The following is a 24,513-nucleotide window of genomic DNA, read 5'->3' as shown; positions in this document are numbered from 1 at the left end:
TTTGAATCAGTTTACTCTTTCAATGAGTTTTTCTTTACATGCAGTAAAATATAGGTCGGGTGTGAGAAGTAGATGCTTCGCGTCAAAATTCAAGTTTATTGTAGCAGAAACATACAAACTACTATGCTCTACAAAAATACAACAAATAATAACTGTGCAAAACTCCCTCTCCAGCTCAACTTGGAGATAATCTGAGGCACCTTGGTTAAAAAAATAATAAAAAAATGTAGCTGCAACATTCAAAATGTTTTTTACAGTGCTTTGCGGTGATTGTATGTGTACCTGAAAGAATATTCTACCGTGAAATTCTTTAACGGTAAAAAAAAAAGGAAAAAGTTTATCTTGGTGTTGACACCATGGTTGACACCAAATCTCAATTTTAGATTTTACATGTTAACGTTTCTTTGATCACTTAAACAAACTGACAAATTATATATTGGCCAAGTTAGAAAAAGTGCTGCTTTTTAACCTACAAATGATAAAACAAAATTAAAGGATTTGTAAATGATGCACTACTGTAAGTTAGTTTTCTTTTTTTTGATAAGATACCAAAAGCTGAGATTAGAAAGTTATAATGGCGGTGAATTTTCACTTGTGAAATCTCTTGCTGGAGTTCTTTGCATGGTCGATGAGCAACTGGCAGGGGGTGAACTGGTTACCATAAACCTCTTCAAAGCGCTTCATTTTCTGGACAAGTTTGTCTGCTCCGTATGAATCAACAAAACAGAACGGGCCTGAAATGTGGGGAAAAAATGGGTTGCAAAAGTTTAGTTAGCAAATCCTCAATTATCCCCAGGCACAATGCGGTATGCCACAGGGTTAAGTGCTGGGCCCGCATCATTTACGATAAATCATTTTAATTTCAAGGTGTGTAATGTCTGTTACCTCCCAAGCAAGGAGGAAAGCCAAGCCCAAACACAGCTCCGATGTCTCCCTGCACAGGGTCGGGCAGAATGCCTTCCTGTAGACACAGTACGGCCTCGTTCACAAAACGAGACATAAGTCTGTACTGAATATCCTCATCGGTGGAGCTAAAGAGGGACAGAGAGAAATATGAAGGGATTTTTCCGAGGCAAATCAAGGTTTAGGATGCTACAATCTGTGGCGTTAATCATGTAAACCAACTTACACAGTAGGGGGCGCTGTTAGCTTGAAGCTCTTAAGAATCTCTTCGGCTCCTGAATTCACTGTCTTTTCTTTCGACTTGGCTCCATACACATAACAACCCTTTCCAGACTTGCGCCCTGAAGTACACAGATATACATGCAATGACAATCTGAAAGCTGAATTGGAATATGACAAGAATAGTTAAGCTATTAAGCTATAGTTATCCAGCTCAGAGATTCACTCGGCCAACTTACTGTAGTAAACGCTGCACAGTGGTATCGCTTTTTACAACGTCGGACACATACCGGTAATTAATGATTAGCCTTTTGCTTGACTATGTTATCAAACAGCTAATAATGTGTTGCTACTGTTACACAAACCATGTTCCAGTTCGCATCTCAGAGTCTGGCAACTGCCTTCAAAACAATCATCAGAAACGCTTTGAACAACTCAAAACGTCAGGGGAGAAAGGCATAACATCGTAATTTATATCATACACACGCTATTGCTAAATCCAACCGATTTTTCATATCAACAGAAAAATATAACAGGATAAGCTAGCATCTCTGGAGACTTCCCAGCTAGTTCTCTATTAATGATATGCTAAAGCATGCCGGCACGTTAACGTGATTGGTTACAAGGTAGTTTGTGGCGTCAGAAACACCAGCGATTCACCGCAGTTTTAAAGAGATACTCAGCAATGGTGTTGACTTATGAACTTGGACATGGTTTGTCTTAAAGCACATTAAAAACACCATATGGACAAATAAACAACGTTAAAACATTAAATATTTTCACCACAGGGTGAAAAAAGGCTTTAAGTCATTAGTCAGATGCATGTTCATTTTGGGGTGAACTATCCCTTTAACTTGCTATCATGGTTCTGTAAGACCAACAATTCTGACCATTCATGAAGATAAAGCTGTATTTAGTTTAACAGATGTACCTTTGAACCCCTTTTGGACCATCATCTTCAAGACCTCAACATTTCCTCCTCCAAATCGTGTTCCAAAAGCCTTGCCAAGATCCTCTGCAACATGAGCCGCCACGTCAATACCGACCTCGTCAGCAAGTGTCGCCGCACCGACAGGAAACCCGAATCCTGTTGTCAAGGAATCCAGTTTCTTGGGCCCAACTCCTTCCTGCAGTCAAAGTGATGACACAGGAAGATTAGAGTTGGCTCATAGAATAAAAACAGTTTTGAACAAACAGTCAAATTAAATTATTGAATTAAAAAGTTTAATTAAATTGTCTGGTGCTTCACAAAGAGACATTTTAACCACAAACAAGCAATTTATTATTTTAATTTTAAACACCATGTCAACATCAATGCTATCTTCATGGCGAGAACAAAGTGTTTAAGTCACACAGTTATCAAAAAGCTATACAAAACATTTAGGATTATTATACAAGAAAATTCTAAAATACATTCAAGTGATACGTTAAATATATAATTTAGGGTGTGTTCACACTTGTAGTTCGGTTCGCTTGGTCCGGACAAAAAAAAAAAAAAAAAAAAATGTAGTCCTGGAACAAATAAAGATCATTTTTTGCATTAGCTATTCAAACATCTAGGAATTTACCTGCAACGCACGAACGGCCTCGGCTAACATGGGCGCCAGACAACGAGTGGTGTAAAACCCAGGTCCGTCCTGTTAAAATATACAGAGTCACTCACTGATGCCTGATGAACCCTGAAAACATGTAACAGAACGTGTTCTTACCCCCACCACTATGATGACCTTCCCCTGTTTAAGTCCCACGGCCACGGCAGATGCTGTTGTGTCTTTGGAGGTTTTATCCGTGGTGATGATTTCCAGCAGTTGCATTTTATCCACCGGAGAAAAATAATGCATCCCGATCACCTACATAACACACAAGTAGTTCAGAATTAAGACTTTTGCAATAAATTACTCCTTCAGAATTGATTAATGACAATTATAACACACACATGCACACCTTTTCAGGTCTCCTGCTGGCTGCTGCGATGTCTTTGATGGGCAGAGCAGATGTGTTGGTGGCAAAGATACAGTGAGGAGGAATCACCTGCACACAGGACAGGTATGGTCAGTAGTGTACACGACTAGAAACGTACCAGCACGCCTGTATAATCACACTCAACAAACACAAAGCTGAACTTACAGCCTCAACCTCTTTCACCACTTTATGTTTGATTGACAGGTCTTCAAACACGGCTTCAATGACCATATCCACATTCTCAAAACCACGGTAGTCCAGCTGTCCCGACAGCAAGGACAATATCCCATCTCTCTCAAACGTCGTCAGACTCTTCTTTTTTGTTTTGTCATTAAGTCTGAGAAAGAAACAATGAAATGTATTTATTATGTTTAATACAAGTTATACATATATACATTTAAATGTAAACATATATTTATATATTTGTATATGGTGAATATTAAACATTTCTAAACCCGTTATTTCATCTTAGTTCAACATGGAAAACATTTATTTATTTTGTATTATTTTTATAGCTTTTAAAATGTACAATATATATATATATATATATATATATATATAAATGAATGAAAGTATTTTATAAAAAACATATATATAGTATTTAGTATTTTATCAATTCTAAAAAATATTCAGTAATTTTCCCCCCCACAAATAAATGTATAGAGAATGCACTTAAAAGGGACCTTTCTAGCCAAAATATCTACAAAAAAATTTATTCACAATAGAAAAATTCATGATTTTTTCTAGGCTTGGAAATCGCAATAAAAAAATTAAAAAACTCTGACATTTCCAGGATTGCCATCACTTATCTTAAGGGGATACCTTCAATAGTTTGATATTTTCATATTTGTATTTATTTTTGTGCTTAAATTTTAATAGAATAACAGTCTAATTTCATGGTCATCTCTGAACAGAAAGATCTGAGCACTGACATCTGGTGGCTCTCAGCTCTAATAGTTTCTTTCTAATGTCATGGAGTGCAGCGCCCTCTGTTGCCTCACACTATAACCTGCAGCTGATGTCTCCAAGTCAAGTGGGTTTGAAAAACAAACTGCTGTGTACTTGTATATTATATCTATCATGATAATATCTCTGTGTGCTACACCAACCCCTTGTACACCTGTTGTTGACCTCTGGCAAGTCCTTCCTGTGTCGTGTCTTTTAAGATGGTGGACACACCCTTGTCTACCGTTACCTGGGCAACACCTGCTCCCATAAGCCCCGCCCCCAGGACAGCCAGCTTTCTAAAAAAAAAAGTCAAAAGCACAATCAGTTATTACACCCCTGTCCTGATGACATCATATCACTAAGCCCCTCCCATCAGACGTACTTCACATCTCTCTCCGGGTGCCCAAAGTGGTTCTTTTTGCAGGCCACCTGACCATGATACAGGCCAATCAGGGCTCTGGACTCTGATGTCATCGCCAGCTTGCCAAAGTTCTAGAAAACAGACAAGACAAAATGCATGGATTAATTTTGCCGAAGTTATTTTAAGTAAACATGTAAAGCCTAACACATGAAATAATATTATTACTATTATTACCTTTATTTAACCAGGAGAAAAGACTCACTGAGATTAAAATCTCTTTTACCAGGCTAAGATAGGCAGCAGAGTTTGCATATACAATTAATAATCAAAGTCACAACATAAAATACAATCCAAACTTATGCTTAACTAAAAAAGAATAAGCTATCAAATCAAATGACAGAAGGCATGCAGTAGATTGTGTGCAACAGAAAATTTAGAGGCCTTTGGATATTAAATGAGTCAAACCCTGAAATCTGATTGGATGTGCCGTGTTCAGGAGGAGATGAAACTGACCTGAGATTCAGTCTGATATCCAGCAGCGTTTCCTTTTTCAATGCCCGTCTGAACACACTAAAAACACAAAAAATCTTGTGAGTTCATGAGCGCCTGAGCGTATGTGTGCCTGTGCACGTGTGCGTTTACCTCTATGATCTTCAGTGGTGCAGGATAAAGCCCTTTACTCTGTTTCATGACTTTACTGTGGACAGTTTTGTAGATCTGTTTCCTAACCGGCGGCAGACCCATTATAAAATCCTGCACCTCTGGAAAAACAGATTATAAAACAATAAAAAGGCCTTTAATAAAGAGACAAGTCAAGAGTCAGTCTTATCTCATCTCAACACTGATGTGTTTGTCTTACTTTGCATGAGTCCTTGCTTCTTTTCCATGGTGACTTTTTTACCAGCGAGACCTTTAGCAAAATCAACAGCCACTTCCTCCAGATACTCGATGGTCCTCTCTTCTGGACTCTTCAGTCCTGGACCTGCCATATAAAACACAAACACGTTATAGGGGTCCAATTCTGCACCTGTGCAGCTTTTAATCTGCACTCTGAAGTCCACTTTAAAAGCTAGTCAAGGTTTCTTGCATCAGTTTTTTCAAGACAATTTTCCCTTTTTAATTACCCAGACTGTTGTTGCTTCTAACCCTTTCAAGTCCCCCTGCAGTCAATAATTTTATCCCTTACAACTCATCTTTGATAATCAAAATGACATTTAAACCTTTTTTTCCCAGTGAAAAAAATTTCTTCATGTCTTAAAATAGTTTGAATGTCACTTTAAAGTAAAAGTTGAACTAAAACACTTTTAAGGTGACCTAAAACTGAAACTTAAACTTGAAACTTAAATGAAACTTAAACTTATTTCATTTAGTCGCGATGGCAACATTTCTCAATTTCATTTCATAAGTTTAAATTTTTCATCTTATATTTATATTTTCTTTTATTTCAGCTTCAAGTAACAAAACAATTTTTAATAGTTTTGGTCTAAGCTAACAATAACAACACTGTTCTGGAAAGGAAGTTATGCCTATAAATACTATTTTGAACTTTATTATCATTTAAAAACAAAGCATGGAAAAATCCTTTTTTTCCATGATAACACCTCCTTGAATATATTTACATGATTCATCTGTTTATTTATTTAATATCATAATTGATTAAATCACCCAGAGGATCCACCAGCTGATGTACGAGCCCCATTTTTTTGGCTTTATCTGCCCTTATGTTCCTGCCGGTCAGCATCATATCAAACGCAGTGGGAAGGCCGACCTAAGACACACAAACATCATTATTAAACATACAACCCTTCAAAGTTAGGGAGCGTTAGAAAACTCCTCACCATTTTGGGCAGCCTCTGAGTCCCTCCAGCCCCGGGCAGAAGTCCCAGCATCACCTCTGGGGTGCCCAGGATCGTCTTCTTACTCTTAGTGGCCAGACGGTACTGACATGCAATGGCAAACTGAAAGAACAAGAGAAATGAGAACCATGGGTGAATTTAAAGGAGGGTTTATTGTCTCCTATAATATTATTAAAGTCGGGATGTTATCAAATGACACTGTTCTGTATTAAGTTCAGTCCTTCCAAAAAAATGCGGAGTTTTTTTGTGATTGTTGCGGCAAAAATCCTTGATTATGTGGCACGTTTTCTTAAAAAATGCGATGGAATACGCGGGATATTTAAGCAATTTTATGCGATGAAATTTCGGGAACTTGCAAAAACTGCGGTTTGATGAAAAAGAGAAAAAAAAGTGATTCCCCCAACACCCTGTTCTCACTAATCACAAATGTAAAGAGTCATTTCTTATTACTTCTTATGATAAGCAAGCGTACTACATCACAGAAAGTGCTGGGAATATTTAAGTTCTCATCTTGTTTTATTTCAGACCTTAATAAACACATGGCTCAAACTTATAAAACATTGATGAGTCAAACCAATTCTGTAGCTTTACAAAAGGAATATGTTACAACTTCTATAAAAATGAATAAATGAAATATAAAAAAATATAATGTGTACTTCCTGTTTTACAGCTTTTCGATGATGTTCACGTCGCGTAATTACGTCACTTCATAACATTCCCATTGCAACAGGGGGAAATGGCTGCTCTTGTGTGAATTAAATGCAAAATTATTCAACTTTCTGCTAAGATATATGGGACTTATTTGCAACGAAAATGCAGGGATTATGAAATCATGCAAGCCCGCATATTTTGTGCAGGAATCCGCAATTTATGCGGCGAAAGTGCGGCGTATTTGAAAGAAATGAGGCCCCCGCATAAATATGCGGTCTTTGGCTGATTATGCATTGAATTATGCGATCGCATAATCGCGTTTTTCTGGGGGGACTGATTAAGCATGTTCACACCAAGAACGGTAAATATATAAATATATCTATAACGATAAGTATATTAGCGTCCACACCACCGGACGATATAGCCCTCTGTTTATTACAAGTGTAAGATGTAGTTTTGTCATCTGTCGCTTTAAATGCTCGAGCAGAATAGAGTCTGATTGGCTGTCAATGTTTTTAATCGTTAATTGGCTGGTAAAATTGATTCCAACTATATCGTTTCTCTGTCCTGTTATCGTTATAGATGTGGTGCGGAGTCTCTTATATTTTGAACGATTTTAGAACTAGATCTTTATCGTTATAGTTATCGTTCTTGGCGTGAACGAACCTTTATTCAGTATACAAATAAAAGAAACATCTGACTTATAAATAATGCTGAATTATAATACCCTTTTATCGGGTTTTTTATTGTATCGTTAACCATTTATACACTTTTTACCTGTGGCTCTTATTTTTAAATGTTCAGTTTGATTTATAGTAGTTCTGTAAAAAAAGTAAAAAAGTTTTTCTTTTTTTCTACATAGCTTTAATTATTAATTTCAGTTTTAGAAATTTTAGTTTCTCAACTTAAACGTATTTATTTCAGATAGTTAGGGCAACGGTTCCTTCTAATTTTCAAAAGTTTTCCATGAAAATTTACATTTTATTTATGCTTTATTCTAATTACGTACAAATGTTATTCGTTTTTAGTTAACAATAACATCACTGCTGTTTACACAGTTAAAGGCATCTCAAACAATGATTTAATGATTTGTTAAAAACAAATAAGAGTGAAATAATACGAGTGAATAAATGAACACATGATCATGTGCTGACCTCCAATCCGCCGCCCAGACAGGAGCCGTTAATAGCAGCCACAATAGGGATGGGGGATTTCTCAATCTGGTCAAACATCTTCTGTCCTTCCTGTGACAGTGATGTCACTTCCTCCGCTGTGTTGCAGGCCTGAATCATACTGAAAGATGAAGATAATGATGAATATGAGTCTCTATAAAAGGTCTAAGCACTTAAGGTCTAAGTGTGAGAGTGTTTGTGGTACTTGATGTCAGCTCCTGCGATGAAGCATCCTGGTTTTCTGGATATGAGGACGGCGCTCTTCACTGCTGAATTCCCCCAAATCTCATTCATCACCTCCGTCATCTCTGCCTGCATCTGCTTGGACAGAGTATTCACCTACAAAAACACACAAAAATGATAAACAATCTCAGTTCAAAAGTTTGGAGTGTTAAGATTTTAAATATTTCTGAAAGAAGTCCCTTCTGCTGACCTAGGCTGCATTTGTTTGATGGAAATACAGTAAAACAGTAACATTTTGAATGATTACTACAATTTAAAACAACTGTTTTCTATTGGAATATATTGAAAATGTAATTTATTCCTGAAATGGCAAAGCTGAATTTTCAGCATTATTACTCCAGTCTTCAGTGTCACATGATCCTTCAGAAATCTTTCTAATATGATGAGTTGCTGCTCAAGAAACATTTATGATTATTATCAATGTTGAAAACAGTTTTGCTGCTTCATATTTTTGTAGAAACCGTGATAATTTTCTTTAAATAATAGAAAGTTCAAAAGAACAGCATTTATTTGAAATAGAAATCTTTTGTAAGATTATACATTTCTTTACGGTCACTTTTGGTCAATTTAATGCATCCTTGCTGAATAAAATTATTAATTTCTTTTAAAAAAAAGTGTACTTGCACCAAACTTTTGAACAATAAACACTTTTATAAAACTTTTAATAAATAATCATCAGAGGAATCATGGGAGAACAGAACACACCTTTGAGTTTGGATCATTGATTCGTACCACAGCAACATTATCTTTGACTTCATAACTGACATGAGTGCGAGCTGCAGACAGACAGAGACAAATGAGTGATTAAAAAGAAATCATAAAACATATTTCTATTGATCAATTCTGCTTTTAACAGTTACCCAGCACAGCTGATGATACCGATAGACTTCTCTGTCCATGACCTATGACCCAAAAACATAAATAAACATGATCACACAAGTCTAAAGTTCCACATGAAACTTCCATGAGAAAGTCACATAGTCCTTCAAACCACATAGAGGTAATTTCCTTATAACAAAGTAATATTTATGAATATTGTATTGTTTGTGTTTATGATTGAACAAGTGATGTATTAACTCTTATTCTGTATCTTATAAAATGCAGCTGTAAATTAAAAAAAAATATTCCATGTTAATAAGAAACATAAACTGTGTTATGTTAATACCTCTGAATAAGCTCTGCTTAAAGTTTTTTGGCCCAAACAGATTATAATCAATATTTTATTGATTATATTACAGTATAAACTGTAAGATCAATATGTTGTACACCACACAGCAGTCTTAAAGATTATATTAATTTAATTAAATATGGGGTCTCTGTTGAAACGCAACATCTTTGGCCTAGAATCCAATTGTCATTGAACTTTGCCCCAGTTCCCCCATACAACCCCACCTGTCACAATCACATGACCAAACACACACCGTACACGTGTCTGTGTGTGTCCAATCAGAGGTCAGCAGGTCATAGAAAGTTTGTATTAGCTAAAATAATACTAAAGAAATCATAAACTTACAACAAACATTGAACAAATTCACACCAATATACATATTATAATTGTAATATAGCTGTTGATTACACAGGTTTTAAAGGCTTTTATTAAACTGATTATTGACAATTGATGCTACATGTATAACATAATCACATATATAATGACTATTTTTAATGGTTTTAAAAGAAGTCTCTTATACTCATCAAGGCTGCATTTATTTGATCAAAAATACAGAAAATATTGTACAGTAATATTGTGAAATATTATTACAATCTAAAATAATGATTTTCTATTTGAATATACTTTAAAATAGAATTTATTTCTGTGATGCCAAGCTGAATTTTCATCAGCATAATTACTCCGGTCTTTAAGTGTCACATGATCCTTTAGAAATCATGCTGAAAATTCAGCTTTGCATCACAGAAATAAATTGTATTTTAAAGTATTATTTAAAATAGAAAACCATTATTTTAAAATGTAGTAATATTTCACAATATTACTGTTTTTTCATCAAATAAATGCAACCTTGATGAGCATAAGAGACATCCTTCAAAAACAATAAAAATAGTAATGTTTCCAAAATGTATGTATATATAAATAATAATGCAAATAACACAACGTCTCTTAAATTGTTTAAAGGAGCCTTTGTATTAATTTTTTTATGATTTCAGTCACAAAAACGTTAAACACAGTTGGATGGGAGCCTGTCATACAACTGTACAACTCTTTTTATATTATTAATCGTGTATATAATTATAATTTAAAATGTTATACACATTACACCATTATTACTTTAATTATATTTGCTCAACTGTGACCCACTGACCGGTACTGTCAAAACTAGGTGAAAGTTCAATCATGCAGGTCACCTCATTCTCTCTCCTTATTAGCGCTTTTAAAGTGTGGTTAGGACACACTTAAAAGCGCTAATAACGAATATACAAGTACAATATAAAACAATATAATTTATATGTTCAATAATACGTTTATGAATATAAGTTTGTCACCTGTGACAGTTTTCGCGGCTGAACAGCAGCTCCGCGACAACAGTAGTCTCGCGCTCGCCATCCTGCTCAAAACGACGTCACCGTCAGCGCGCGTGTACGCACTGACAAGTGCGAGCAGCGCGAGCCCCTGCAGCCGCCATTTAGGCTGCCAGCTTAGCGCCTTTAAATAAAACCATATCACTCCTATTTAGTGCATATAATAACATTTTATATGTATTCCTTGGTGTACATTGATATCAATAAAATGCCATTTTTTAAATATATGACATTTGTATGTAAAGTAAGTATCCGCGGGATTTTTCCCTGTTCAGGCAGTGATTCGGGTTGCCAGGTTGACGCGGGGTCCTGCGGCTCGTGCACTGCTGTAGTCACTAGATAGACGCGAGACGTCTAACATCGCATTCTCTCCACATTTACAACAGTAGCAGGTACAAATATAATTTATGTACTTATATTACACGATTAATTGTGTGTATATGATAAATCTTGATGAATGTCTTTAACGGTGTTATTAGGCATACGGAAGAATGAATCCGTGTACTTGTTTATGTGTGTTAAAGTGTTTTTTTAATGTCTCATTACTGTTGCTTTACTGTCATGTGTGGTTATATCATGATCGGTGTTGTTTTATAATGATGCCAAGATCTTAAGTAGCTGTTTAAGTGTTTAATGCGTTTGTCCTTGTCCAGTCTACTGACAGAAGTAGGTGAAGGGTCACACACACACACACACACACACACACACACACACACACACACACACACACACACACACACACACACACCAGATCAGTGTCAGACATATATATATATATATATATATATATATATATCACTGTATTATTATCAATACTATCACATACTTAACAGGTTAAAGTATGAATAGCAGCTCGACACTTTAGCAACACAAAGTCATTGAATTGATGAAAAATGTCAAAGCAAGTACCATTTATTTAAATGAAAGTTAGCACAAGCAGAGGATTCTCAAGAAAATAGTTTTAAATAATACAATAAAATGTCATTTTGAACATGAAGACAGTCAGTATTCAGTTTATTTGTGGTTAGTCGAGCATTTTGATAGTTAATCTGATGGTCTACACCTGTGGTTCCTCTGCTAGCAAACATCCATACAGCCACTAAAAATCACCAACACAACAGCTGATTCAAAGACATTGAGACACATATATATATATATATATATATATATATATATATATATATATATATATATATATATATATATTTCAGTTCATATTCATCTTGCATACTTGCCTATAAACAGATTCTGATTTATTCTGTTAGATTATGCATGCACTTTCTTTGAAATAATAGTCGTTGAATAATCATTTATACTTTTGGCTCAAGCCTTAGATAATCAAAGATGGCATCTATGTTGTTGACTTCACTGAGGAGCAGTCCACTGACATGTGTGCAGAGTGCCCAGTTCGGTAAGACGTCCTAGGTCACCACAAAACTAATGAACACTTCACATTATGCAGATTACTGGACATTTAACTTGTCATTATCACTCATTAGAACTGTTTCTCTTCAGCTGCTCGTTCTCTCAGCACATCTGTCCATCTGCAAGCTCAAGGTATCTATAGCAATCTGCTTTGCTGTATTCTATAAGGTCCTCATAAAACTAAATAAAATAAATACTTTCAATATTACATTAGAAAAATGCACATTTCTTTTAAATATTTTTCTTTTTCTTTTTTTGTCTTTTATAACCAAATAGCAAAGAGCAAGAAGACGCTGGCCAAACCAGGAATGAAGAACATCGTTCTGGTGGATGGCGTCCGAACCCCGTTTCTGCTGTCTGGCACCACGTAAGATGTGGCACACATTGTTTAAGTGCAATTCAAACTGAAATTAAAAATATAAATCACACAATCATTTGTACAGAGGAGAAAGGAGAGATTAAAGCAGCATTTTTATTGATTTTTATTGATTTCAAAATTTCAAATTTATTTATAAAGCACTGAATAAAACAACACAGTTGACCATAGTGCTGTACAAGCAGTAAAACAGTGAGCAGAGAAAAGACAAATAAAAGATATATATATATCCATATATCTAAATAGGTAGTATAAACTTAATAAAAACATTCAACAACATATATTTATAAAAAAAATGACACTAGCACCCTTCACACTTATCTTAATCGAACGCTATCATAAAAAAATATGTTTTCAGATGGATTTTAAACTGACTGAGTGTAGGAAGGTCCCTAATATATAAAGGTAAATTGATAATAGATAATTGGATACATCTGATCTTTGGATATATTTGGACATTGGATTTCCCTAACCTGCATCAAATGCTGTTTTATGGAGAGAGAAAAAAGGACTAATTCATGCATTTGGCAGAAAATAACATTTGCATTCATGCATTTGGCAGGCACTTTTATGCAAAGTGACTTGTATAGCATTTAAGGTATATTTTTTGAGCAAACATTTAAGGTAACAGGTTATAAAACCCAAAACTATATGACACTCAATTTAACTACAAACTACAAATCAATGTTTCAGGCTGAATTAATCGCAAGTTTAGGATAAACTCTAACCAGAATGTTTTAGGCCCTAGTATTTAGATGCGTTTTGGTCAATCGGATCACAAGATGTTTTAATTTCCACTTTCAAACACTTCTGTCTGCATTTCTTCGAGGGGAGGGTCTATGGGCAGGTAAATGTATGGGCTTTTCCAGATCTTTCGATCTACTGGACTAAATAAGCATGCACAATTTACATATGAACGAGAAAGGAGATGACGGAAAAATACATGGAGAGCATCAGTTTCTGAGCATCAGCTTTATTTTGTGCTCAGACAGCTCAAAAACCAGCCGAACGCTGTGAGTGTGTGTTAGACATCAGGAATGGTGAGAGAACATTGAGCTTGGTACGTTTTTCATCTTCAAACCAAACTTGGGTCTTCAGTAGACAAAGTTTAAATCCGGTCTGGCTAGTTCACTTGTGTTACACATTAGGTTAGTATACGGAGAGTAGACGGTCTTTTGTGACTGTTTGAACACATTCGACCACATGAGAGTTTGCACTACAAAAGCAATCCGGTCGAATGCATTTTCAAATACCTCCGGAAGTGGTCGAAAGTGGACGAGCTCAAAACCTTTTAGACCCTGTTTACAGCTGTATTTAGTGTCGTCCACTTGTGATCCGATCGACCAAAATGCATATGCCTTGCAAAAAAACCTGAAATCATTCTTTGCGTGTCTCTGTCTTTGTTATTAGGTACGCTGATCTGATGCCTCACGATCTGGCCAGAGCAGCATTACAGTGCGTCTCCACATTGAATGCCAAACACATACATATACAGTATAAAGATTCACTCATCACTCTAATGTTCAGGACTAACTGTCTGTCTGTGTTTTTCTTTAGGGGTCTGCTAAACAGAACCGGTATCCCTAAAGAAGCTGTCGATTATATTGTCTATGGAGAAGTTATTCAGGAAGTGAAGACCAGTAATGTGGCCAGAGAGGTCAGTCTGTCCTCTAGTCTGTGCTGATTTCTAAAATAGAATTTGGATGTTGAAGCTATTTTTGGTTTGTCAGGTCTGTGTTTATTGATTGGGTGTTGAGAAACATGCTATCAGACTGACCAATGAGAGTTTGGGCATCTGTACAGAGATTTCATCTTATTACAAAGCATTACTGCAGTGTTTGTTTGTATATTGGGTACTGAATTAACCTTTTGCCACATTACTGTTTATCAGTTTAATTCAATGCAAGAGCTTTATCTTTCCATTAGAAACTTCATGTGTGGACGTGGTCAGCACGTACTATGCATTCAAACATAAAGCGAACACATTCACAACATATATTTAAATATGTAAATAGTAAAAAAGTGACTTTACTGCTCCTGTGAATGTTATATATTATTTTTCCTTTGACATTTTAAGTTGAATTTCTTTTGTGGCAAACAGTGCAGGCAGCTCTCTGTGTCCCATCATAAATGAAAGACCCTTTCTTAGAAACATTACTTTTACTGCTTGGTTTCTGAGTATAAAATTATTTAGGAACGATGTTAATTTGAAATTACATTTTGATTTGTTTTCTTGTAGGCGGCACTTGGTGCTGGATTCTCAGATAAGACTCCTGCTCACACGGTGACGATGGCGTGTATTTCCTCCAACCAAGCAATGACCACAGGTACTGAACACACACATTTTGTGACAATAGCGGTTATTGAATGCATGTAACTCATTTATACAAACACATCACTCTAAACAACCATGATCGGTTAGATTGAAATTGCATTAAACTTTAACATTCTACAGCAGAGGCAACTTAACGGTTGACTGTTAATTTGTTTTCTAGCTGTCGGTTTAATCGCTGCCGGTCAGTGTGATACTGTGGTCGCCGGTGGGGTCGAGTTTATGTCTGACGTTCCGATTCGCCACAGCCGGAGGATGCGGAAGACAATGCTGTCACTCAACAAAGCAAAGACCCTCGGGGCTCGACTCTCTCTGCTGGGCTCCATCCGCCTCGCTCACCTCGCACCTGAGGTACTACGTTACCCATAATACACCTCACATTTTACCCCCAGTGCACCTAAATTTGATTATCATTAAGGTACTCTGCTCACATCACAGAAAACAATTTACCCGTAGTGCATTTCTCACCTGAGCGAAGGGCGAAGGGACCCGTTTCATATCTAGGAACCAGAATATCATAGAGTAGTAACTGCTCAGATATGCAACAGCAAATCAAGGCAAAAAAAATAGACATGGAAATAAATAACTTTAGATGTTCTAATTAACCTAAGGTTTAAATTTCCATTTCCAAAAAATGACATGTATAGTTTTTCAATATTTATTTTACATTATATATCATATTATTATTTACAGAGATAATTAGCAAGTAATTTTGCAGGTAAAGGCTATAAATTCTAAACAACTATAAAGACATCTAAAACACTTTTGCTTGAAAATTATGGCACAACATTACTGATTTTTGTAATTCTCAACCCATTCTTACTGATTCTACACAGACTATCACAAGCCTAATAGAACTATCTGTATTATAAAATGTAATCTAGGACATCTATATTTCAGTTTTTTAGTCAGCTTTAAATACAGTTCATGTGGTATTGTTGAGTGCCCTCTTAAATGTGTGTCTCTGAATGTGTTTAGCTGCCGGCAGTGGCCGAGTTCTCCACAGCCGAGACAATGGGTCACTCCGCGGACCGTCTGGCGGCTGCATTTGGTGTGACGCGTTTAGAGCAGGATGAGTTTGCGTTGCGGTCTCACATGCTCGCAAAGAAAGCTCAAGACAGCGGGCTGCTCAGTGATGTCATCAACTTCAAAGTGCCAGGTGAACAATTAACACAATTACAACAGCACTGGCCAATTCATTTCAGTTTTTGACCAAAAACATTAATTCAGCTTGCAGGCAATTTATGAAAGTGCAATACGCAAATTATTTGAACCGAAATAACAAGATTTTTTCTTGTTATTTCTTGTCTGTTACATAAGTTTGATTTAAACAGTTCAGATTGTTGCTCAAAATGTTGTGATGATGTGTTTGTCACAGGGAAGGATATTGTGTCCAAAGATAACGGGATCCGTCCTTCCACAATGGAGCAGTTGGCCAAACTGAAACCCGCCTTCATCAAGCCTCACGGCACCGTGACGGCTGCAAACTCCTCTTTCCTGGTCAGTTCATATGAGATAATTCGGGTTTTTAACCCTTTAATTTAAGGAACATCTGTCAGATATGTCACTCAAAGATGAACTCTCGCTGTGTGTTTGTTTTCACTCAGACTGACGGCGCGTCTGCAGTTTTGATCATGTCAGAGGAGAAAGCTCTTGCTATGGGTTACAAGCCTAAAGCATATCTCAGGTACAAAAGCAAAAACAAAAATAATGCCTTGCATTTAAAAACTATCATCAGCAGCATCTCACTGACATCATCTGTATATTTTCCTAAACAATTTAGCTGATTTGTGCAAATTTACCCATAAATCATGGGTATTTATTGAAATGCATTTATAGAATTTAAAGGTTAAAAATTATCCCATAATTTACTCGCCCTCAAGCCATAGTGAGATGTTAATTTCTCACTAACATCAGTGTTTATTCTTTTAGGGGAAATAAACCATAAAACTGTTGATGCACATTAAATTGGTATAGGTGTATTTTAATGTTGGAAAAAGATTAATTTTATCTTTAGGGAAATCTGATGTTTTCCTGAAGCTGTTGATATCGTGGAGTGATCAGTGTTTATAGTGTCCCATTACAGCAGACTGACGTCATGTGCTCATCTCTACAGCGACTCGTGGTGCTGATGTTGATATTTCTGTATGTCTGTGTGTTTTTACCTTCAGAGATTTTGTGTACGTGTCTCAAGACCCAAAAGACCAACTGCTTCTCGGGTGAGTTCCTGCTTCTTTTCTTCTTTCCTCTTTCTCTTTCAGGCCTGTAAGGTTTTGTTATTGTTGTGGTTAAGGTGTGTTGTGGCGTGTGAATTTCTGACTGGCATTCATTCAGTCTGCAGAAAAATGAGACTCTCTGGTATAGATTCTTATTTGAAAGGTTTTGTGTAGGTTTACAGTTATGCATTTAGCATTTTTTGTTCAAAAGGTTCATTTTCTTCATATTCTATCTATATTCACTCGTAGTCATTCTTAATAAATACAGGCTTATAACCAGCTAAGCAAGTATATTTGACCAATATTGACACTTTGACTTTCAATTCTACTTTGGTTCCCGCACAAAGCTTAAGTAATTTATTGCTTGCATAAATTATTTAGCATTTTACATGTTTTTTTAAAGAAGTTTGTGCTCATCAAGGCTGCATTTATTTGACCAAAAATACAGTAAAAACAGTTATATTATTACAATTTTAAACAACTGTTTTCTATTGGAATATATGTTAAAATGTAATTTATTCCTGTAATCAAAGCTGAATTTTCATTATCATTACTTTAGTCTTCAGTGTCACATGATCCTTCAGAAATCATAATGTTTAAAACATTGCTTTGCTTAATATCTTAATCTCACTTTTGATCAATTAAATGCATCCTTGCTGTATAAAACTATTAATTTCATTAAAAAAAAAGTTTTGTCAGACTGTTTTGTAACTCAAGTGCTAGTTAGATCACAAAACAAATTTGCATAACTAATATTACAAATAATTATTTTGTATTTATTATTGTTGTTGAAGGACATATTTTTACTGCTGTAGTCTAAAATATATATTATATTGATTATTGATCATTATAGTGTCAAAAAGCAGAAATAAAACTAATTTAATTCGGTTCTGCACATTGATTATGAAAAGTAGTAGTAATCTGTGTCAACTCTATTAAGTGAGGTTTAAATACAGTATGTAAATGTGCTGTTTTTTTCCAGTGTGTGTGTTTGGTGTTTTTTTATTTTTTATTCTCTGTTTACTCTCATGTCACACACACTCATGTCTGGGTTGTTTTTCTTTCTCAGGCCGACCTACAGCACACCAAAAGTCCTGGAGAGGAGCGGACTGACATTGAACGACATTGATGTGTTTGAGTTTCATGAAGCTTTTGCTGTAAGCATCACCTTCAAGTTTTCCATTGATACTGCTTTAAATATCCTGTGTTCTACAGAAACTTACTTAACAGTTTGTAGTTAGTGAATGGTGTTAATGTTCAGTTTTATTCTGTTTTTTTACAGGGTCAGATCATGGCAAACCTGAAGGCGATGGACTCTGACTGGTTCGCTCAGACATATATGGGCAGAAAATCTAAGGTAGGTGTGTGTGTGCTCACACTAGGACTATGTGGTGTGAAAAAGTGCTTAAAGATTTTCCCATAGGTTGTGCATTCAAAGCCCAAGAGGGTTTGATTCATGAACTATCACCGTCGTGCCCTTGAACAAGACACTAAACCTCAGGATACTCCAGGGGGAATCAAGTGGTAATAAATGTCACATTGCTTAAAAAGCATCAGATGAATGAAGAATAATTATAGAAACCAGGGGCCCTCATTTATAAAGACATGCGTATAATGATCTTAAATGTGAATGTATATGTTCAGAAACTATAAATGATTTATAAAATGTACATATGAATATCTGCCTAAATGCATCACTCTTTATGCATTGTAGTAGTTCATTTTAAGTTTAAAGTGCATCAGCTCCACAAAAATTGCCATGTAAATCTCCTAATGGTTCAGAGGAAGTATGGCACTCATCATCAATGGGCAAAGAAACCCAAGCACGCTAAACCTGTGTGCGGTATATTTTCAGGAAAGATAATAGAAATATTGTAAATCTAAATAATTTATAAATATAAAATAGAAGTCATTTCAGTGATGTAATTATTAAAAAACAGTTAATATTATGCTTATTTGTGCACATAATTATATAAATGCATAATGTGATTATCTTTTTATATTAAATTTTCCTAAACAGTTCATTGTTGAAATAATTGTGTTACTTTTATGCCAAAATGTTTGTAGGCATGGTCTTCAGTTGACGTACATATAAGAACATTTTCATGTCCGTTTCTGCCTTTATAAATCCTGATTTGTTCCTCACTTTTGATGTATAAAATCCATGGTATTTATAGGGCCCTACGAAATCCGTTTTATTTTTTTCCAAATTCTGTTTTTCCCAAATTACTTTTTCTGGATTTTTTTTTTTTTTTTTCATTTACATATTTTTTTACTCCATTTTAATGGTTAAATTAAATTTTTATAAATAAAAAGCATGTCTAATTAATTGAAATCATAAAACATACACAATTTGGCTACAATTTATTAATAGTTTAACCAAAATCCCATGTTTTTTTCTCAAATTAAATTTTATTTTTTACCAAATTCAGTGTTTTCTGTTTTAAGTTTTCTGGATTCCATTTTAATGGAAATGAAAAATTTGACGTTGTACAGTGTTCCGTTTTTATGACTGCATTCCCCAATTCTTTCCGCGTTTTCCTCATCGCAGAAATCATAGGGCTCCATTTTTAGGATCAAATCCGATCATATGTTGCGTTTTATAAATGAGGATCCAGGTTTTTTTACTTTCTAAAGAAAAAGTGAGTTGCGTTTACCATGCAAAACTCACTATTTCTTATGCATTGATTTATGGTTGCTCAAGATGTTTCACTAGTTGACTCGAAATTAGTTGGAAAACCTTCTGTTGATGAGCAATAGTAATGTTGATGATATTGATGAAAACTCATGATCATTGTTTCTCTGTTTTCTCAGGTCGGTGTTCCTCCAATGGAGAAGTTTAACACATGGGGAGGTTCTCTGTCTCTTGGGCATCCATTTGGGGCCACCGGCTGTAGACTGGTGACAACCGTAGCTCACCGACTGCAGAAAGAGGGCGGTCAGTATGGTCTGGTGGCAGCGTGTGCCGCTGGAGGACAGGTGTGTGACACGATCACTTCTACAACGTACTGTACAGATTCTCACACGTGTGGAAATATCCTCATAACATCCTCTTGTTTGTGTGTTGCAGGGTCATGCTATGGTGATTGAAGCTTATCCTCAGTAATCTGCGTACTTCCACGCAACGCAATGCTCTGTACATGCACACGAATAGTTTCTGTAAATACTAACGTGCCGTAATGCCTTGAAAGGAAATGTTCCTGAAAGTTATCTGGAGGTTCTTCATTTGAAATGATGCTTGTGACACGGATGTCAATGTTTATGTACGGTAGCCTTATTTGAAAAACTTGTTGAGGATAATGTTTTGCATGCTAAATATAGCGCATAAAACAAGGCCAGTTAGATTTGGACGTTACATAAGAAGGCTACAATTCACATTTAATTTTGAAAGAGGTGATATGGAATCTAGATTTTTTTTGTTTTTGTTCTAATTCTAAGCATTGTAATCTCCAGATAAAGATCATTTTATATATCAATTTAGCAGCTGGATCTCTTATTGCTGTTTATATAACCGGATCTGATATTGTTTCATACGACAATATTAGCATATCCATTGTCAGTTTGTGGCGTTTAGCTCTTAAGAAATGGATTGTAAGAAGGACTGATTCTAGATCAGCCATAAAGACAAAGGTTACGTAATTAAACACACGTGTGCCTCAGATTCAAGCAGGTGAACCTCTAAACCTTTTCTAACAGTTTGTACAAATAAACATAATTTGAAATCGCCAGTTACGTTCATGTTTTTCATGTTACATTCTATAAGTGTGTTCTATAACCTGTTAGTTGCTTGGTAACACTTTATGGGTCATTCCACATAACAAGGGATTTTTCATGTCAATTTATTTAAATGTTTTAAGCATTAATGCATTCTGATCTTTGAATATATATATATATATATGTACAATTCATTAAACATAAAATAAATTGCACATTTTGATACCGGTAATGGTTATGTATGATGGGTTGAAACACCTTAAAAAGCTCATGTTCTAGTTCTACTTTTGTAGCGTTTTGGATTTTTTTTTATAAATATAACAAACAATTAGCATATATAAAATATATTTGGTGATATTATTGTAATGAAACTTAATAATATAGCCCTCGGTCACATGAAGAAGAATAAAAGCGCTCTAAAGACGGATTGCCTGATGTTGACGCAGCGTTACGTCACGTGCAGCGCAAGTTTTTGCGCACATTCATAAGCGAAGCTCTGTTTACTGAGTGTGTAATTGTATCATATGCACCCAGAGGATCATCCTACTGCGCCGTGAATCCCTTGGTGTGTAAATACGAGCGTTGCAACTCCTCAGAAGATGAACTACAAATATAGCCGTTGGACTGAATTGCTACGGCGTCACGATCCCAGATGAACGAAGAAAAAAAATCCTCACAAGTCCGCACGACACGGATCCGTTTCATCCCGCCCCCTTCACGACACAAGTTGTTTTCCTTCAAATTGCTCGTTTGCCATTATTTCACATTCCGCAATACGTCGGCTTCATTAAATTATTTTTAAACGAATTAATTCCAATATTTATCACGCCTCTAGCCTACTTCTATATTTGCGTATTAATGTTGTTATTTGTGCAGAAAAGTTTTTTGGAGCGCATCAGAGATTTTGAACAGGAGTGTGGTAGAGAGAAAAAATGTTTTTATCCAGATGCAAAACGGAGTAAAATGTAAATAGCGGGTTGCGTGTCGGTTTTTTGTTTTAACCTTCAAACGTCGTGAACCCGCGAGACGGGCGCCGCAGCGCGCGCTTTGATCAGACGCGCGCCTTTTATGCCGTTTGACTGGAGAATGCGCGCGGTGCTGTCGGTACAAATCTGCCTCACACTCCTCACCCCGTCAAACGGAGAGATGGAGGTGAGAGAGAGAGAGAGAGGTGGAGGGAGACACTTTAATCTCGTCCTTCTGCTCGCGCTCGCATCTGCAGAACCTCTCGCGCGCGCTTTAAAGAGGAGCGCGTGCGGCCCCCGCGCGCCTTCACAAGTTTAACGGTTACCGGCTGCCGCTGCGAGGCCATAACGACAAACACAAGCTGTGAAGAGAATATTATAACATTTTAAAAGCCTCCTGCTCAGGCTCCTGGGAACCGACGGTAATTGTTGAGCCGATATAGGATAAAAATCTGTATTCCAAACTTCGTTTGTGGGAATTTCCCGTTAGCAAACAGGTGGAGAATATAAAGGAAATTGTTAAGCTCAGATGTTAATTTTGTAGTTTAACGACTCACTTTCTCAATAATATTTGGTTTGCATTTGTTTTGCACTAACTAAGTACCAACATGGCATTCTTTCAGGTAACTTGGGGTAAAATCTGAATAAGTTACCATGATAAATGAGTAACGTTATGGCCTAACGTTAATCATCAATACCATGGAAATATCATCTGCTACCATTTTCTGAGGTTTTCTCATTTTTCTTTTTGGTGGGGCCAGCATTTTTAATCTGTAATAGACCAACATGAATTCACAAACTGGCTGCAGTGTGTGAATTATTCAATGACCTTTGACCCTTTAAAGTAATTTTTAAAGGTGCTCTAAGCATGTCGGGTGACATCACTTCTTGTTGACGTGTAAAGTATTGTCAAACAAAACGAAGGCTAGCTAGACCCTCCCTCCTCCTAATCCGCGCACTAACCATCCAAACCGCACCCCCAAACCCTTCTTATCGGTTATTGGCTGGAACAGTTTGTTATGTTTCGTGGTGGGGGTTAGCCCAGTTTGTTTTTGTTGCCGTTTGTGGAGCCTGGGGTGTCTGCAGAGACCGTGTTTTTTTACAGTGTGTTCAGGGGACAGGCAGCTAGCGGATAGTGAGGAGATGTTTGTTGTATGTGACAAAAAAATGTTTTGGCCTAAAAAACGCGTGACATCGCTTTGAGCACCTTTAAGTGATTTTTCCAGTCATTTATTGAAGTTTGTCTCACACAACCCATTGAGCTCTTTGGCGCCCCTACCGCAATGAATTTAGCTAACGTTTTTGGTTACTGAAACATTTAAACAATGTATATCCTCCTGGGACCCAGGAACAGACTTTTGTCCACTTTGGACATTATATTTTAGTGAATTTCTCTGACATTATATATGTCACATGTCACACCTGGGTGTCCCGTAAAGAGCACATTCAGGGCTTTGCAGAGATACCAAATGTTTCGAGGTTTCACCATGAAAACAACTTCTCCTTTGTCTTTAAACATGTCTGACATCAATTTATTCATCAAATGTAGCACTCTTATGGAAATATGATAATATATTATAATTATAATTTAAATCGGACTACTTTTCAAATTGTATTTCATAAAGCAAAATCTCAGGAAAAAGTTGTGGGGTTTCAAATAAAAAAAGGACTTTCTGTTACAGAACAGGACATTGATTTCATTCATGTCCACTGTAGAGGACATCAGGACTTAAATCATGTTTATCAGGCATTTTGGGAGACACAACAAGTGAATATGGAAATAAATTATACATCAATATTGTTCCCAATTATTACTCCAATTATTACACTTCTTTTTTCATTAAATGTTACTCCAAGAACACATTAATGTGCACATTAGATACAGTGTAGAGATACATTGCATTGAATGGGAATATAAATTTATGGCCATTTTACCCAGATACTGCATAAAGTAAAATGGTGTATCAATTAATTTCGTTATATCTTTCATAACGTAGTTGAGAATCATCTTTATACAAATTTTGCTTAAAAAAAATCCTAAAACCTCAATTTTTTGGTGATTGAAAGAAAAATCACATTGTTTTTGCCTATACATATAATTTCATGTCATTTTATTTTTTAAACAACTGAGTCCTGGTGTCCACTACAGAGTACATAGCATAACATATGAATAAAATATCATTTTTCAAAAATGTTTTTTTTTTCTTTTCTTTTTTTTTACTATTTTTTCTTATGCTCTAAACAATGAGATGACATGAAGAAAAAAAAACGAAATACAAAAAAATAAAATTCTGTGTCTCAGGAGGATATAAGTTACTATGTATGTACGTAAAAAGCTGCTTATTTGTAACACCCCCCAACTTTTGACTTTTCTTTGCAGGGATTGAAGTCTTAATTGGATGGACCTTTTGTTCAACAAGACCGGTTAGTGTAAACTCAGATCCTATAATCAGTTTTTTAGTACATGAGGGAAGGAATCCAAGATCAGTGCTTTCTCGCTCACTTTCTCAGAGAAATTTGGTTCTTTAATACCTTTCTTTTATATCAGTGGCACATGCAGCTGTAATGTGTGTACCATGAGCACTTGAGAAACGCTTTTCCTGCGAATATTTCAGCAGTTATTTTGTGTGTCTCATGT

The 24,513-nt window shown here is 35.9% G+C and overlaps 2 protein-coding genes across 2 annotated transcripts; one reads left to right on the top strand and one right to left on the bottom strand.

Moving 5' to 3' along the window:
* Positions 1 to 73: 73 nt before the first annotated feature.
* hadhaa (hydroxyacyl-CoA dehydrogenase trifunctional multienzyme complex subunit alpha a) lies at positions 74 to 10,924 on the bottom strand. The gene is made up of 20 exons (XM_077220650.1): positions 10,812 to 10,924; positions 9,176 to 9,217; positions 9,021 to 9,091; positions 8,278 to 8,411; positions 8,055 to 8,193; positions 6,232 to 6,351; positions 6,059 to 6,161; positions 5,253 to 5,375; positions 5,036 to 5,154; positions 4,907 to 4,963; positions 4,415 to 4,524; positions 4,194 to 4,328; positions 3,250 to 3,421; positions 3,067 to 3,153; positions 2,832 to 2,972; positions 2,691 to 2,759; positions 2,054 to 2,249; positions 1,130 to 1,244; positions 886 to 1,031; positions 74 to 734 (listed from the first exon to the last, which is right to left on the bottom strand). The coding sequence occupies exons 1-20, from the start codon at positions 10,870 to 10,872 to the stop codon at positions 589 to 591; spliced, it is 2,286 nt and encodes a 761-aa protein (XP_077076765.1). The 5' UTR covers positions 10,873 to 10,924; the 3' UTR covers positions 74 to 588.
* hadhb (hydroxyacyl-CoA dehydrogenase trifunctional multienzyme complex subunit beta) lies at positions 10,918 to 20,924 on the top strand. The gene is made up of 16 exons (XM_077220658.1): positions 10,918 to 11,239; positions 12,176 to 12,258; positions 12,363 to 12,404; positions 12,549 to 12,639; positions 14,059 to 14,103; positions 14,206 to 14,305; positions 14,888 to 14,975; positions 15,144 to 15,331; positions 15,959 to 16,139; positions 16,359 to 16,480; positions 16,588 to 16,667; positions 17,152 to 17,199; positions 18,266 to 18,353; positions 18,479 to 18,553; positions 20,011 to 20,175; positions 20,267 to 20,924. The coding sequence occupies exons 2-16, from the start codon at positions 12,192 to 12,194 to the stop codon at positions 20,300 to 20,302; spliced, it is 1,416 nt and encodes a 471-aa protein (XP_077076773.1). The 5' UTR covers positions 10,918 to 11,239; positions 12,176 to 12,191; the 3' UTR covers positions 20,303 to 20,924.
* The last annotated feature ends 3,589 nt before the right edge of the window (positions 20,925 to 24,513 follow it).

Source organism: Siphateles boraxobius, unplaced genomic scaffold, assembly GCF_051911475.1.
Source record: "Siphateles boraxobius isolate OS27281-9 unplaced genomic scaffold, OSU_SipBor_1 8, whole genome shotgun sequence".
Classification (NCBI taxonomy): Eukaryota; Metazoa; Chordata; class Actinopteri; order Cypriniformes; family Leuciscidae; genus Siphateles; species Siphateles boraxobius.
Note: the sequence above shows the minus strand (reverse complement) of the source record. Positions and strands in the feature narration are given on the sequence as shown.

Bases quoted from the DNA above. Each gene is read 5' to 3' on its own strand.
- hadhaa (XM_077220650.1), bottom strand. From the start codon at position 10,872: ATGGCGAGCGCGAGACTACTGTTGTCGCGGAGCTGCTGTTCAGCCGCG. The intron at 8,412-9,020 runs GTGTGTTCTGTT...GTGTTTTTGTAG, and splicing joins TCAATGATCCAAACTCAAAG to GTGAATACTCTGTCCAAGCA. The intron at 1,032-1,129 runs GTAAGTTGGTTT...GTCCCTCTTTAG, and splicing joins CTAACAGCGCCCCCTACTGT to CTCCACCGATGAGGATATTC.
- hadhb (XM_077220658.1), top strand. From the start codon at position 12,192: ATGGCATCTATGTTGTTGACTTCACTGAGGAGCAGTCCACTGACATGT. The intron at 12,640-14,058 runs GTAAGATGTGGC...CTTTGTTATTAG, and splicing joins TTTCTGCTGTCTGGCACCAC to GTACGCTGATCTGATGCCTC. The intron at 18,354-18,478 runs GTAAGCATCACC...GTTTTTTTACAG, and splicing joins AGTTTCATGAAGCTTTTGCT to GGTCAGATCATGGCAAACCT.